At 45.8% G+C, this 15,179-nt stretch overlaps 1 protein-coding gene across 1 annotated transcript in view; it reads right to left on the bottom strand.

The window, feature by feature from the left end:
• Window positions 1–5,205: 5,205 nt before the first annotated feature.
• The window catches only part of rnd1b (Rho family GTPase 1b), a 17,336-nt gene continuing 7,362 nt past the window's right edge, over window positions 5,206–15,179 (bottom strand). The window contains exons 3-5 of the mRNA XM_041845479.2: window positions 10,134–10,243; window positions 8,253–8,387; window positions 5,206–6,632 (exon numbers count right to left, since the gene is read on the bottom strand). Coding sequence (XP_041701413.1) covers window positions 6,387–6,632; window positions 8,253–8,387; window positions 10,134–10,243 — 491 coding nt within the window. The 3' untranslated portion in view covers window positions 5,206–6,386. The remainder of the gene's footprint in view (window positions 6,633–8,252; window positions 8,388–10,133; window positions 10,244–15,179) is intronic.

Raw genomic sequence — 15,179 nt, 5'->3', positions numbered from 1 at the left:
CCCAACTCAAGAAAGGACCTGATTTACGAATGCATATACAGTTACAGCTGTTTGAGAAAGCATGTAAGATTGAGCAAAAATGGACAACAATGTGAGATTTGATTCATCTATTTAATCTATGTCAAGTCCTAGGTGATGGAGATCAGATCCACCCTCTTCACCTGAGACACAAACACTCTGGTCCACCGTTGTAACCATTTTTCCCAAGCATCTCCGTGCAGTCAGACCTTTGATTATTTTGTGCCACCTGGGCCAAAACAATAGGCCCCCTCTCTGATTGTCCGAGTGTGACCCCCTCCCCATGGGTTACTGCAGCCAGTGTTGCCAGCACTGCCACTACCTGGGTGGGGGTACCCCACCGGAATCCCCACCGGCTAGGTACAAGGTCGTCAAGGTTCTCATTAGCAGCTTTGAGAATTTCCTTGTATATGATGCTCTCCCATCAGGGGGCTCTGGCTTTGTATGACCAACCCTGCCAGGCAGGCTCAGAATCTTGAGGGGGCGGTGCTGCTCAAGTAGGTCTCTGACTGCATTTATATTTCTGTTTTGGCTGCATATAGGCAACTCACAGCAGGTCCATAAAACAGATGGGGACTTCTCTTTGGTGTATGGGTCGTACCTGTTAGAGATCAGGACTGTACCATGGCCTGTTAGAGATTAGGATCCTGTGGAAATGTTCTGAAATTGGGAGGGACTACCTGAATTTGTTCAATAAGAACAGAGATGTTAGTTTTCCATTGCAAAACGCTTTGCTATGCTGTGCCGTACTGAACACAATCTAGGTAAGGCTCCACGGTCTCACAGCCGTTCCAGTCACTCACTAGAACTCTTTAATTATTTGCTTGAGGTACCCTTGTGGACATGCTTAGTGTTGGAACCAACCATACTGTTGTGTTCTAAAAGCAACATGGGGATTTGGAAACCCGTCAGACTGTTTGGGAAGTTAATCCACTGTGGAACTGTGTTCCTCTCTCATGCATAGAGAGGGATTTAAACAGTAGCAGTCACTATGTGGAAAAACACAATTTCACAGATGGCAGAGAGAGAGAGAGAGAGCGAGAGAGCGAGAGAGAGCGAGAGAGCGCGAGAGAGAGAGAGAGAGAGAGAGAGAGAGAGAGAGAGAGAGAGAGAGAGAAACTATTTGGTAAACAACAACAAAAAACATATATTCTCTGATTCAGCCAATACACAAGTAAGAACAGATGAATCGACTCAAGTTAGGACACACCGTTGCTTTAACATCATGGAGATGGATGTGACCTGAAGGCACAGATTCCTCAGAGTACTTAGAGCTAGGTATGTTGGGACCAAGATAAGATGGTGAGACAGGCTGTTAGGTCACATGGCCAGGCAGCGGGTTGGGGTTGGCACCGCTACCACCTGTCTCCTGGCAACGAGGATTCAGCAGTGTTTTGTTCTTTCATGGTTTTTACTGTGTGTGTTGATTGGGAAACTACAGTGTGGAGCTTACTTCTTTTCCTTCATTAGTGACATTATATTCTAGTTCTGAGTGCACTCGGTCTGAGTGCTCATCTAAGTGCACTCTAATGCCTGCCTGTGAACTGAGACACACACACATGCACACATCAAAAACACACACAGACACACACACACACACACACACACACACACACACACACACACACACACACACACACACACACACACACACACACACACACACACACACACACACACACAGAGGACTGATAGGGCCTAACTGTCAAGTGGCTGGCATTGTCACGGTCAATGACATGTGATTGAGCACTGGGTGCAATCATTGTCCATTGTGGCGGTGTCAATAGCCTCTCAGACAGATACAATCATCCTGTGGCTTTCATCAGGCATACACACACACAGTCACACACACACACAGTCACACACACACAGTCACACACACACACACAGTCACACACACACAGCACACACACACACACACACACACACACACACATACACACACACACACACACACACACACACACACACACACACACTGTGGTTCAGATAAGAGCCTGAGGTCTATAGCAGACATGACGCAAACGACTGACAATATCAGTAGTTCACTTTAATCCGAACTGTCACTCTGTAAATACTGTAATTCTCCATGATTCACCCCCAAAGTCAATACTTTGTAGAGCCACCTTTTGCAGCAATTACAGCTGCAAGTCTCTTGGGGTATGTCTCTATAAGCTTGGCACATCTAGCCACTGGGATTTTTGCCCATTCTTCAAGGCAAAACTGCTCCAGCTCCTTCAAGTTGGATGGGTTCAGCTGGTGTACAGCAATGTTTAAGTCATACCACAGATTCTCAATTGAATTGAGGTCTGGGCTTTGACTAGGCCATTCCAAGACATTTACATGTTTCCCCTTAAACCACTTGAGTGTTGCTTTAGCAGTATGCTTAGGGTCATTGTCCTGCTGGAAGGTGAACCTCCGTCCCAGTCTCAAATCACTGGAAGACTGAAACAGGTTTCCCTCAAGAAATTCCCTGTATTTAGCGCCAGCCATCATTCCTTCAATTCTGACCAGTTTTCCAGTCCCTGCCGATGAAAAACATCCCCACAGCATGATGCTGCCACCACCATGCTTCATTGTGGGGATGGTGTTCTCGGGGTGATGAGAGGTGTTAGGTTTGCGCCAGACATAGCGTTTTCCTTGATGGCCAAAAAGCTCAATTTTAATCTCATCTGACCAGAGTACTTTCTTCCATATCTTTGGGGAGTCTCCCACATGCCTTTTGGCGAACACCAAACATGTTTGCTTTTTTTTTTCTTTAAGCAATCGCTTTTTTCTGGTGACTCTTCCGTAAAGCCCAGCTCTGTGGAGTGTACGGCTTAAAGTGGTCCTATGGACAGATACTCCAACCTCCGCTGTGGAGTTTTGCAGCTCCTTCAGGGTTATCTTTGGTCTCTTTGTTGCCTCTCTGATTAATGCCCTCCTTGCCTGGTCCGTGAGTTTTGGTGGGTGGCCCTCTCTTGGCAGGTTTGTTGTGGTGCCATATTCTTTCAATTTTTTTTATAATGGATTTATATTTTTTTAACCCAACCCTGATCTGTACTTCTCCACAACTTTGTCCCTGACCTGTTTGGAGAGCTCCTTGGTCTTCATGGTGCCGCTTACTTGGTGGTGCCCCTTGCTTAGTGGTGTTGCAGACTCTGGGGCCTTTCAGAACAGGTGTATATATACTGAGATCATGTGACAGATCATGTGACACTTAGATTGCACACAGGTGGACTTTATTTAACTAATTATGTGACTTCTGAAGGTCATTGGTTGCACCAGATCTTATTTAGGGGCTTCATCGCAAAGGGGGTGAATACATATGTACGCACCACTTTTCTGTTATTTATTTTTGAGCATTTTTTTGAAACAAGTTATTTTTTTCATTTCACTTCACCAATTTGGACTATTTTGTGTATATCCATTACATGAAATCCAAATAAAAATCCATTTAAATTACAGGTTGTAATGCAACAAAATAGGAAAAACGCCAAGGGGGATGAATACTTTTGCAAGGCACTGTATTTGTTGTCAGTTCAATCATAAAAGCAACTAAAATGTATGACATTTCCCTCATTGTAGTTAGTAAATAAGTACTGCAGCAGCTCCTGGTGCCAGTCACAAGCTTTATTAACAGAGCAAAAGAAAAGTCCAATGTCCAAAATAGATTTCAAACAATTATACGTCAACCAAAAAATAAAATAAAAATATAGCTATAATAGCTATCAAATAAATATTCACATCAACAACAACATATTTGTCTTCCATCGTTTGAATCAAACATTTCCCTGCAACATTCTTTAAAGATGTCTTTAAAACTATTATAAAACAAGATGTGTACAACTGTTACAGCACATGCTAGGAGTTATACTGCACCAATGCACCACACACTCACTGTGCTACACAATCTTTTTACATTTTTTTAGTCATTTAGCAGACGCTCTCATCCAGAGCGACTTACAGTTAGTGAGTGCATACATTTTCATGCTGGTGTGGTACAATGGCTGGTTGGCTGCATGTTAACTGATATGATCCATGAAATGATTCTATAGCTAAGATCTGAGCCCCCTATATGAGCTTGGAACTTGGAACTCAATAAAGAAATATTCTGAATCCAAATTCCGATCAACCCTTGAGGTAGAAGCAGAATCTGGAGTTACAATGACTGTGGATATGTCTCCTTGTACTTTACGCACTCCTTTACTCCCCATCTGTGCTACGAAACAACCGATGAGCCAGTCTGAGTCTGGATTGGTTTCCTGTGTTTTACTGTTGCTAGGCAATGCTGAAGAATTCCAGTGTGTGACCAAGGAACTAGAGCCTTTGTGCAAATCATATCACTACCCTTGTCATCGTGACTGACTGACTGACTACCATGGGGGCCATCCACAGCTTACTACATAGGTTAACAAACACTGTCTCAGTCACACAACTAAAACAAAAACAAGGATTCAATTCAAGCTTTAATACCAAAATAAAACACAATAAACCCCAAAACGAATAATGGAAAAATATATTCTTTCTTTGGACAGGGCCAGCCTGTGAGTTTTGTTTTTAGATGACTTGTTCTTCTAATTCCCCAAATACTTCCATGTACCCTAGCCCTTTTCACACATTGATTGTTAAAAGTTAGGAGGCTTCCACATAACGTAACCCAATGGAAAAAGCTTCAATACTGCCAACAGTGGCTGGAGCCTAGTGTTTAAAACCAGATCATCTCTTCTCAGTCTCATTTATTTTACTCACTCGTCTCCCAACGATACTGCACAACTGATAGCATAGACTCAATGACATCTTCAAATAGCATTATTCCCCTTAAGACTCAAATTCTAAAACTCTTTTAGTGGCACAACGAGAGATGTCATTGGTTACCCTACATACTGACGGGCAGAAGAATGGAAAGAGGAAGCAGATCGGACAGCATCTGGAGTTTACAGCAGAAAGGATGGTTCAGTTTGTTTTACCATACTGTATATATGTCCATGGAGTAGCAGCATGATATATTTAAGCAATAAGGCCAGAGGAGGTGTGGTATATGGCCAATATACCCCGGCTAAGGGCTGTTCTTAGTGCCTGGATACAGCCCTTAGCCGTGGTATATTGGCCATATATCACAAACCCCAGAGGAGCCTTATTGCCACTATAAACTGGTTACCAACGTAATTACAGTAGTAAAAATAAATGTTTCGTCATACCTGTGGTATATGTTCTGATATACCACAGCTGTCAGCCAATCAGCATCCAGGGCTCGAACCACCCAGTTTATAATAGAAACGGTGTACTGTTTGATCATTGTTGATTATCAAAATACCAATACTGTGATGCTACATCACTTTCTCCTGTAGTAGGACATCACATTTCCCCAGTGGATTCAGCCTGACAAGTTTTAAGCAGCATCTTCTAGTTTCAAACAGACAGTCCTTTAAATAATCACCTCAGGGAATTGCAACACTGACCTGGCAGCCATTACCAGATCTCTTGACAGAGCTGCAGTAAACCATTTTGTGCCTATTGCCCCAGTTAGAACAATACCCCACTCCCTGGAAGTGGTTTCTTCTTTATCAAAGCACTCCTCATCAGACAATTCTCAAATGATGGGAGAGAACTGGATTTCTATCTCTGGAAGCTCCAGTACATTCACATTGTTTTCTATCTCAATCAGCCCTTATACGTCTAGACCTCCTCTCTTCACGGCCGAGACAATGAGACGTGTAATGGACCTCTGTTTTTGCTGTGGTCCCATCAAACACTCCTCTCTCCACACCTCTCTCAATCAGTCAGCCCCCGTTGGGCCTTGATCAAGAAGAGCACAAACACTGTTTGACCACCGATTTGGTCATGTTGCTACACCTTATAGTTGATTCTGTAGTGCAGAAGGGATACGATTTTCAGTAATGTCTGATATATTATCATGCTCGATTTTTTTTGGCAAAATAGGCATTTAATTGTCTTGAGAGGCATTTTTACATCACAAGGTTAAAACTTTGTCACACGTTGCACATTTCTCCAATTTGGACAAATCACCATGTGCCTAAATAATAGTGATGTCACACCATCGTGGTTGCATACCGTTACTGTAACAGGTGAGAACAATGGTTCGCTGATGATCAAAAAGCCAAGATACAGTACTGAAAAAGATGAGATATGCACTGAAGAGTAGTTCAGGACAAGGTGTCCACCTGTTCTGAATTGATTTCACTTTGAGGAGGGGGTGGGGAAGGATTCAACATGGAAGAAGAGCCTTCTCTTGACAAAGCTATCGTGATGAAACCAACCCCCCCCCCCCCCTTCCCCGAACCAGATAGTCAGGGGGTTCTGGGGAATCGGAGCAGCGTGTTGGTGGGGATCGACACCCCCTGTCCCCCCCTGTCCCGGGTCTCCACTCACATGACGGAGCAGCTCTTGGTCTTCTCCTTCTTGAAGGTGGAGGAGAGCAGCTCGGAGCGGCTGGGGAGATGGAGGAGCCTCTTGGAGAGGCATCGGGTGGGGCTGGGCTTGGGGAGGGGCTGGAGCTTGTTGATGCAAGCCAGAGCGGCCGTACGGAACACACTGTGGATACTCTTCTCTGAGGTGAACGCTGAACACTCCAGGTAGGCCTCAGTACCAAGCTGCTTGGCCATGGAGGAACCCTGAGGTAGGAGGGGGCAGAGGAGAGCGGCTGAGAGCTTATTCTGTTCTATACAATAGATTACATCTCTATCTGAACAGAGTGTGTGTGTGTGTGTGTGTGTGTGTGTGTGTGTGTGTGTGTGTGTGTGTGTGTGTGTTTCCATTAGGAAAATGTGGCACCGGACATTTGACCGGCAACATTTTAGTTTACCGGACATTTGAGAAATTGACAGGAAATTGGGTGCGTAACCTGATTAGGGTGTCCACCCACGGTGCTCAGAATGACAGAAATCACATTTAGACTATGGTAATTCATAGTAACAGAACCTGCAAGTCGAGGATGCAACGATGTGCAGTCCTTCTTACCGAATTCTGATGTGCACTTTGAACATGTTAGAATAACTGTCCACATTTACTTTTCCTCAGCCAACAAGACAAGTAACGAACAGCAAAATCACTAGGCTATGTCAATTTACAAGCATTTCGCTACACCCGCAATAACATCTGCTAAATATGTGTATGTAACCAATACATTTGCTTTGATCTACTATAGTAGAAAAGTTTAGGCTACCTATTCTATTGGTCAGCTTGTCAAGAACGAAATAGCCTATTCCAAACAGACTCTGGGACAGTTGTGGGACGATAGATTCTAAATTCATCCAACCAGTGGGCCTAGGATACATTTAAAAAGAAACGTTAAAAAGTATTGAGTCTGATGCAACAGATCAGAACGTTTAGCTTAAAAGGTTGATAAACTATTTCTTCACATTATAAACGCACCGATGCACACAAGGCAGTAGGCTACGTGCGAATGTGTGTTCCATAATGCAATTAGCAAGAAAAAAACGTTGTCAAAAGGGCACTGCACATGCAAGTGGTTTCATGTGACAGAGATGAAAATATTCATTAGAAATTTAGAAAGAGATCTAATAGGCTACTTTGAAGCAAGGTAAGACATACCTCATAATATGTATTAAAACGTTCAGTATATGTTTCCAAAATGCATACTGCATCCAGCTCATTGCAAAGTGGTGTGTGACGTGCTGATGAAGCCTGCCTTCCATTGCCGTTTGATGCCGCATTCAAAACAACTGGGAACTCGGAAATCTCAGACTTCCGACATCGGTGCGTTCAAGACAACTTTGAAAAAAACTAGCTCCGACTGGGAAAAATCCAAGTCGGAATTCCAACTCGGGGCTTTCCGACCTAAAGATCACCGATGCCAAGATTTGACCTGGTATTTTTCAGAGTTCCCAGTTATTTTGAAAGCACCACAAGATGCAGCAACAGCTCTAGTGCTGTATAACAGATTTTCCACTGAAAGGCTCTGTATCTGTTTGCTGTACGCATGTGATAAATAAGATAGCCTACATAACGAATATAGGCTATTGTACACATCTGCCAATTTAATTCCACTAAATTATGCAAATTAACCTATAGACCGATAAGCATGACCAGTCAAATGTATTTCCATCAGTGAAGAGGCTAAAAAGCTGATGTTTCGCAATGGATTTTTTCTCTTCTTCTCCCGGACAATTGGCCGGCGGCAATTGTATTTATCGGCAAAAATAAATAAATATGCGGACAAAAGCTGTCTCTTACTGGCTAACGAAAACCCTGGCATGTCATCTCAGTCTCACCTGTTCATGGGTGATGGGGACCTGTTTCTGATTGGACAGCTCCATCAGGGTGCAGACATCTGTGCGCAGGTCGGTCTTACAGCCAATGAGAAGGATGCGTGTGCTTGGGCAGAAATCTACAATCTCTGTCTTCCACTGGAGAGACAACATAGCAGATATTTACCCACATGATAATGATGATGTGGGTAAATATCTCATAATAATGATAATGAACAATTCACGATTTGGGGTAGTTTACCAAATTACAAACGTAGTTTGCCTTATAAATACTTAGATAAATAGTATAAGAACCTGGTAAATCACATAGCTACAGTGGCTTGCGAAAGTATTCACCCCCCTTGGCATTTTTCCTATTTTGTTGCCTTACAACCTGGAATTAAAATTGATTTTTTGGGGGGTTTGTATCATTTGATTTACACAACATGCCTACCACTTTGAAGATGCAAAATATTTTCTATTGTGAAACAAACAAGAAATAAGACAAAAAAACTGAAAACTTGAGCGTGCATAACTATTCACCCCCCCAAGTCAATACTTTGTAGAGCCACATTTTGCAGCAATTACAGCTGCAAGTCTCTTGGGGTATGTCTCAATAAGTTTGGCACATCTAGCCACTGGGATTTTTGCCCATTCTTCAAGGCAAAACTGCTCCAGCTCCTTCAAGCTGGATGGGTTCTGCTGGTGTATAGCAATCTTTAAGTCATACCATAGATTCTCAATTGGATTGAGTTCTGGGCTTTGACTAGGCCATTCCAAGACATTTACATTTTTTCCCTTAAGCCACTCGAGTGTTGCTTTAGCAGTATGCTTAGGGTCATTGTCCTGCTGGAAGGTGAACCTCCGTCCCAGTCTCAAATCTCTGGAAGACACCAAACGTGTTTGCTTATTTTTTTCTTTAAGCAATGGCTTTTTTCTGGCCACTCTTCCGTAAAGCCCAGCTCTGTGGAGTGTACGGCTTAAAGTGGTCCTATGGACAGATCCTCCAATCTCCGCTGTGGAGTTTTGCAGCTCCTTCAGGGTTATCTTTGGTCTCTTTGTTGCCTCTCTGATGAATGCCCTCCTTGCCTGGTCCGTGAGTTTTGGTGGGCGGCCCTCTCTTGGCAGGTTTGTTGTGGTGCCATATTCTTTCCATTTTGTAATAATGGATTTAATGGTGCTCCGTGGGATGTTCAAAGTTTCAAATATTTTTTTTTTAACCCAATCCTGATCTGTACTTCTCCACAACTTTGTCCCTGACCTGTTCGGAGAGCTCCTTGGTCTTCAGGGTGCCGCTTGCTTGGTGGTGCCCCTTGCTTAGTGGTGTTGCAGACTCTGGGGCCTTTCAGAACAGGTGTATATATACTGAGATCATGTGACACTTAGATTGTACCCAGGTGGACTTTATTTAACTAATTATGTGACTTCTGAAGGTAATTGATTGCACCAGATCTTATTTAGGGGCTTAATAGCAAAGGGGGTGAATACATACGCACGCACAACTTTTCCGTTATTTATTCTTTAGAATTTTTTGAAACAAGTTATTTTTTTCATTTCACTTCACCAATTTGGACTATTTTGTGTACTTCCATTACATGAAATCGAAATAAAAATCCATTTAAATTACAGGTTGTAATGCAACAAAATAGGAAGTACGCTAAGAGGGATGAATACTTTTGCAAGGCACTCTATAAACTAGAAAGCAACAATATGTTGCCTAGTCTCTGTTTTGAATAGCCCGTTTTGAAAAGCCCAATAAAAGCAAGATGATTTGAGCCTGATGGCTGGAGACATATGATGACTGGATAGATAGAATCTCTGAGGACTTGCAGACCGTTATGAATACTGTTTAGAGAGAGAGAAATAGAGAGACAGACAGATAAAGTGAGAGATGGGGGCCATTACCTTCTTGAGCCCACAGTCGAAGGTGTCCGGGCGGCTGATGTCGAAACAGAGGAGCACTGCGTCCGAGTCACTGTAACAGAGAGGCCTAACGTTCTCATAGTAGGGAGAACCTAGAGGAGAGGAGAGACACTTGTTAACAGATGTCCAGAACAACATTCAGATGCAATAAAGGGAAGAACATATAGTAAAACACAATAGTTTGGTCTAACACCCTCACCAAATACTGTCCAGGGTAAATTATAGTACACATCAGACATAAAGGAGACATCATATCCAAGAAGAAACAACATGTATTTGAGCGCAGTAGAGACAGAGAGAGTGAGAGAGACAGAGAGAGAGAGACATAGACATAGAGGGAGAGACAGAAAGAGAGGACAGAGACAAGGGATAATTTCTGAGGGGTATCACTACTCATGCTGAGCTGAGCTGTGCTTTGCTGTCCCTTTCCCCTCTCCTCTCCTCTCCTCTCCTCTCCTCTCCTCTCCTCTCCTCTCCTCTCCTCTCCCCTCCCCTCCCTCCCTCCCTCCTCTCCTCTTCTCTTCTCTTCTCTTCTCTTCTCTTCTCTTCTCTTCTCTTCTCTTCTCTTCTCTTCTCTTCTCTTCTCTTCTCTTCTCTTCTCTTCTCTTCTCTTCTCTTCTCTTCTCTTCTATCCTATCCTCCTCTCCCGTATTTGTGTTTCAGAGTGGGAGAAGATGACAATCAAGACACTAAATCCACATTTATCTTTTTATCAGTGGATTAAACAAGTGGAACAGAACGGTGAGGCTGGTTGGGGCAGCAGAGCAGGCAGACGCTCCCACTCATGTGCTCGGAATACTCAAGCAACACCCCCCTCTCTCTCCCCCTCGCCCCTCTCACCCCCTCTACACACCCCCTCGTCTTCCCTCCACTCAGCACAGTGTAATACCTCCGATCCCTCTACCGTTACCACAGCAACAGCCTTGGAATCCTACATCTGCATCAAGCGTTCCTCCTAAAGGCTGGCTGCAACTGCCAATCAATCATTTTACACACTGCTGCCCTACTGCCCACCTACCTACCTAGCTACCGCTCTACACAATTCTCTGTTAAAACAGGGGGGGGGCGCACACACATGCATGAAAACGCACGCAAACACGTATGCAGGCACACTCAGTCACACACGCACACAGCCTCATGCACACAGTCACAAACACACAGTCACAGACACACAGTCACAAACACACAGTCACAGACACACAGTCACAAACACACACCTTGGTTACCTGAGTCTCCTCTCACTGTCGTTTATTGATTATATTTGGCCTTAGTGGAAGGTGATTCTCATATCTTCATCTAATTATAAATAAGAGGCTTAGAGGGATAATCATGTTACTGCTGATTAAAAATAACTTCCAATGGGTATCTAATGGGTACAATCTATCTATCTTTCCCTTTATGGTTATGTACGCCATATCCACTGAGTATACCAAACATTAAGAACACCTTCCTAATCTTGAGTTGCACCCCCCCCTTTTGCCCTCAGAACAGCCTTGATTCGTCGGCGCATGGACTCTACAAGGTGTCGAAAGCGTTCCACAGGGATGCTGGCCCATGTTGACTCCAATGCTTCCCACAGTTGTGTCAAGTTGGCTGGATGTCCTTTGGGTAGTGGACCATTCTTGATAAACACAGGAAACTGTTGAGCGTTAAAAACCCAGCAGCGTTGCTGATCTTGACACAAACTGGTGCACCTGCCACCTACTACCATACCCTGTTCAAAGGCACTTAAATATTTTGTCTTGCCCATTCACCCTCTGAATGGCACATATACACAATCCATGTCTTAATTGTCTCAAGGCTTACAAATCCTTCTTTAACCTGTCTCCTCCCCTTCATCTACACTGATTGAAGTGGATTTAACAAGTGACATCAATAAGGGATCATAGCTTTCACCTGGTCAGTCTATGTCATGGAAAGAGCAGGTGTTCTTAATGTTTTGTACACTCAGTGTATACCACACTAGCCGACAACGTCACCATTCATTACATATTACATAACCAAGCTAATTGATTTACAATGTAATGTACAGAACAACACAGGAAAAAGGTACTGTACCACCGCCTCCAAAACAAAACAACATGTGTGTCTGCATATAGATCAGGAAATAAATAGCCAAGGATTCTCCACATTATCAAAGGGTCAGATTGAATGAACCAGCTGCTGTGTGGAATAATGACAAGCTGTGGTAGAATATCTGAGTAGTTCCATGTTCTGAATGTCAACAGAGAAGTTACTGTACAGGAACAATAGGACTATCTTTGTTGCATCAGGATGCACGTCTGTCTGGATCTACGCATTTAGAAAAGACAGCTTTCATCCTAAAGGTGTATTGTCAGCTCACTCCTGGCCAATGAGTGATGGAGAGAGCATGTAGTCTGAGCTACCTGTCCTGAACAATATCAAACAGATTCAAACATCATCTAGTGGACCTGGATCATCTACAGGAAACACAGTCAGTCTATCAACCCTATGTTAGGATGATATGACATTATGGCATTATCACATTATGGCATTATTACATTATGGCATTATCACATTATGGCATTGTGGCATTATACAATTATTACATTATGGCATTACTACATTATGAAATTATTACATTATCAGTCCTATATTTAAGCAATAAGGCACAAGGGGGTGTGGTATATGGCCAATATACCATGTGTAAGGGCTGTCCTTAAGCACGACACAACACGGAATGCCTGGATACAGCCGTTGTCACGATCGTCGTATGGAGTAGACCAAGGCGCAGCGTGATGAACGAACATATTTAATCTTTATTATCTTCAGTGATAATAGGAACAACAAAACAACAAAACGAAACGTGCAGTCCTACGGTTTAACATAACCAAAAAGGAACAAACCAAACGGAAACAAGATCCCACAAACACGAATGGAAAACAGACTGTTTAAATATGGTTCCCAATCAGAGACAACCAGCCACAACTGACACTCGTTGCCTCTGATTGAGAACCACACTGGCCAACATAGAAATACAATACTAGAACACGACATAGAAACACAAACACATAGAAACTACACACCCTGGCTCAAAATATAGAGTCCCCAGAGCCAGGGTGTGACAGTACCCCCCCCCAAAGGCGCGGACTGCGACCGCGCCTCAACAAAACCCAAACAGGGGAGGGCTGGGTGGGCGTTCCTCCTCGGAGGCGGTTCCGGCTCCGGGCTTGACCACCACCCTTCAATAATCCCCCCGTAGCGCCCCTGGTCCGGTCTGGCCCCGCTGGCTGGAGCTGGACTGGACATCGATGGAGCGGATTGCTTAAGCTCCGTTGTGGAGCCGCTGACCGGTACCTGATCAGGCACCGTTGACCCAGGCACGGGTTGTGCCGACTGACGACGCGCACCCCTGGCTTGGTGCGTGGAGCAGAAACGGACCGGACCGGGCTGACGATGCGCACTCCCTGGCTTGGTGCGTGGAGCAGCAACGGGCGGACCGGGCTGACGATACGCACCCCTGGCTTGGTGCGTGGAGCAGGAACGGACCGGACCGGGCTGGCGATCGCACCCCTGGCTTGGTGCGTGGAGCAGCAACGGGCCGGACCGGGCTGACGATACGCACCCCTGGCTTGGTGCGTGGAGCAGCAACGGGCCGGACCGGGCTGACGATGCGCACCCCTGGCTTGGTGCGTGGAGCAGCAACGGGCCGGACCGGGCTGACGATACGCACCCCTGGCTTGGTGCGTGGAGCAGAAACGGGCCTTACCAGGCTGACGACTCGCACCCCTGGCTTGGTGCGAGTGGCAGGAACAGGCCGGGCCGGGCCGGGCTGGCGACGCGCACCGTAGGCTTGGTGCGAGTAGCAGGAACAGGCCGGGCCGGGCTGGCGATGCGCACCGTAGGCTTGGTGCGAGTGGCAGGAACAGGCCGGGCCGGGCTGGCGATGCGCACCGTAGGCTTGGTGCGAGTGGCAGGAACAGGCCGGGCTGGCGACGCACACCGTAGGCTTGGTGCGAGGGGCAGGAACAGGCCGGGCTGGGCTGGCGATGCGCACCGGAGGCTTGGTGCGAGGAGCAGGAACAGGCCGGGCCGGGCTGTGGAGACGGATAGGAGACCTGGAGTGAAGAGCTGCCACAACCCGTCCTGGCTGAATGCCTACCTTCACACACTCTGTGTGAGGCATCCGCACAGGACGTACAGGGCTGTGTACCCGTACTGGCATAACAGCACGTGACACTGGCGCAGGATATCCAGGACTGAGGAGAGGCACTGGAGACCACGAGCGCTGAGCCGGCACCCTCCGTCCTGGCTGCATGCCCACCTTCGCACGACACGTGCTGGGTGCTCGCACAGGACGTACCGGACTATGCCGGACCACTCGTGGCACAGTACGCAGCTCCGCATACCGCGGAACCTGCCCAGTCCCATGCTGCCATGCCTGAGTACGGGGAGTTGGCTCTGCTCTCCATCCAGGCTCCGCCAACCTGCCTTCTGGCCCCCCAAACCCGGTGGCCTCCTCTCCAAATCTCCCAAATCGCCCTGTGGCAGCCTCCTGCTGCCCAGCCGCCCATGCCGTGTGCCCCCCCCTAAAATTTTTTTGGGGTTGCCTCTCGTCCGTCCGACGACGACACTGTTGACGCCGTTGCTCCTCTCTCGCCAGGGCCTTAATCCTAGCCCATGGCCCTTTTCCCCCGAGCATGTCCTCCCAGGACCACACTTTGCCCACCTGGGCCATCGCCAACCTCTCCAGCTCCTTTCCCGGCGCTTCCTCCCATGTCCAGTCTGCCTGCTCCTGGACACGCTGCTTGGTCCTAGTATGGTGGGATCTTCTGTCACGATCGTCGTATGGAGTAGACCAAGGCGCAGCGTGATGAACGAACATATTTAATCTTTATTATCTTCAGTGATAATAGGAACAACAAAACAACAAAACGAAACGTGCAGTCCTACGGTTTAACATAACCAAAAAGAAACAAACCAAACGGAAACAAGATCCCACAAACACGAATGGAAAACAGACTGTTTAAATATGGTTCCCAATCAGAGACAACCAGCCACAGCTGA

This window comes from Coregonus clupeaformis, chromosome 24, assembly GCF_020615455.1.
Source record: "Coregonus clupeaformis isolate EN_2021a chromosome 24, ASM2061545v1, whole genome shotgun sequence".
Classification (NCBI taxonomy): domain Eukaryota; kingdom Metazoa; phylum Chordata; class Actinopteri; order Salmoniformes; family Salmonidae; genus Coregonus; species Coregonus clupeaformis.
This window is presented reverse-complemented; position numbering and strand designations above follow the sequence as displayed.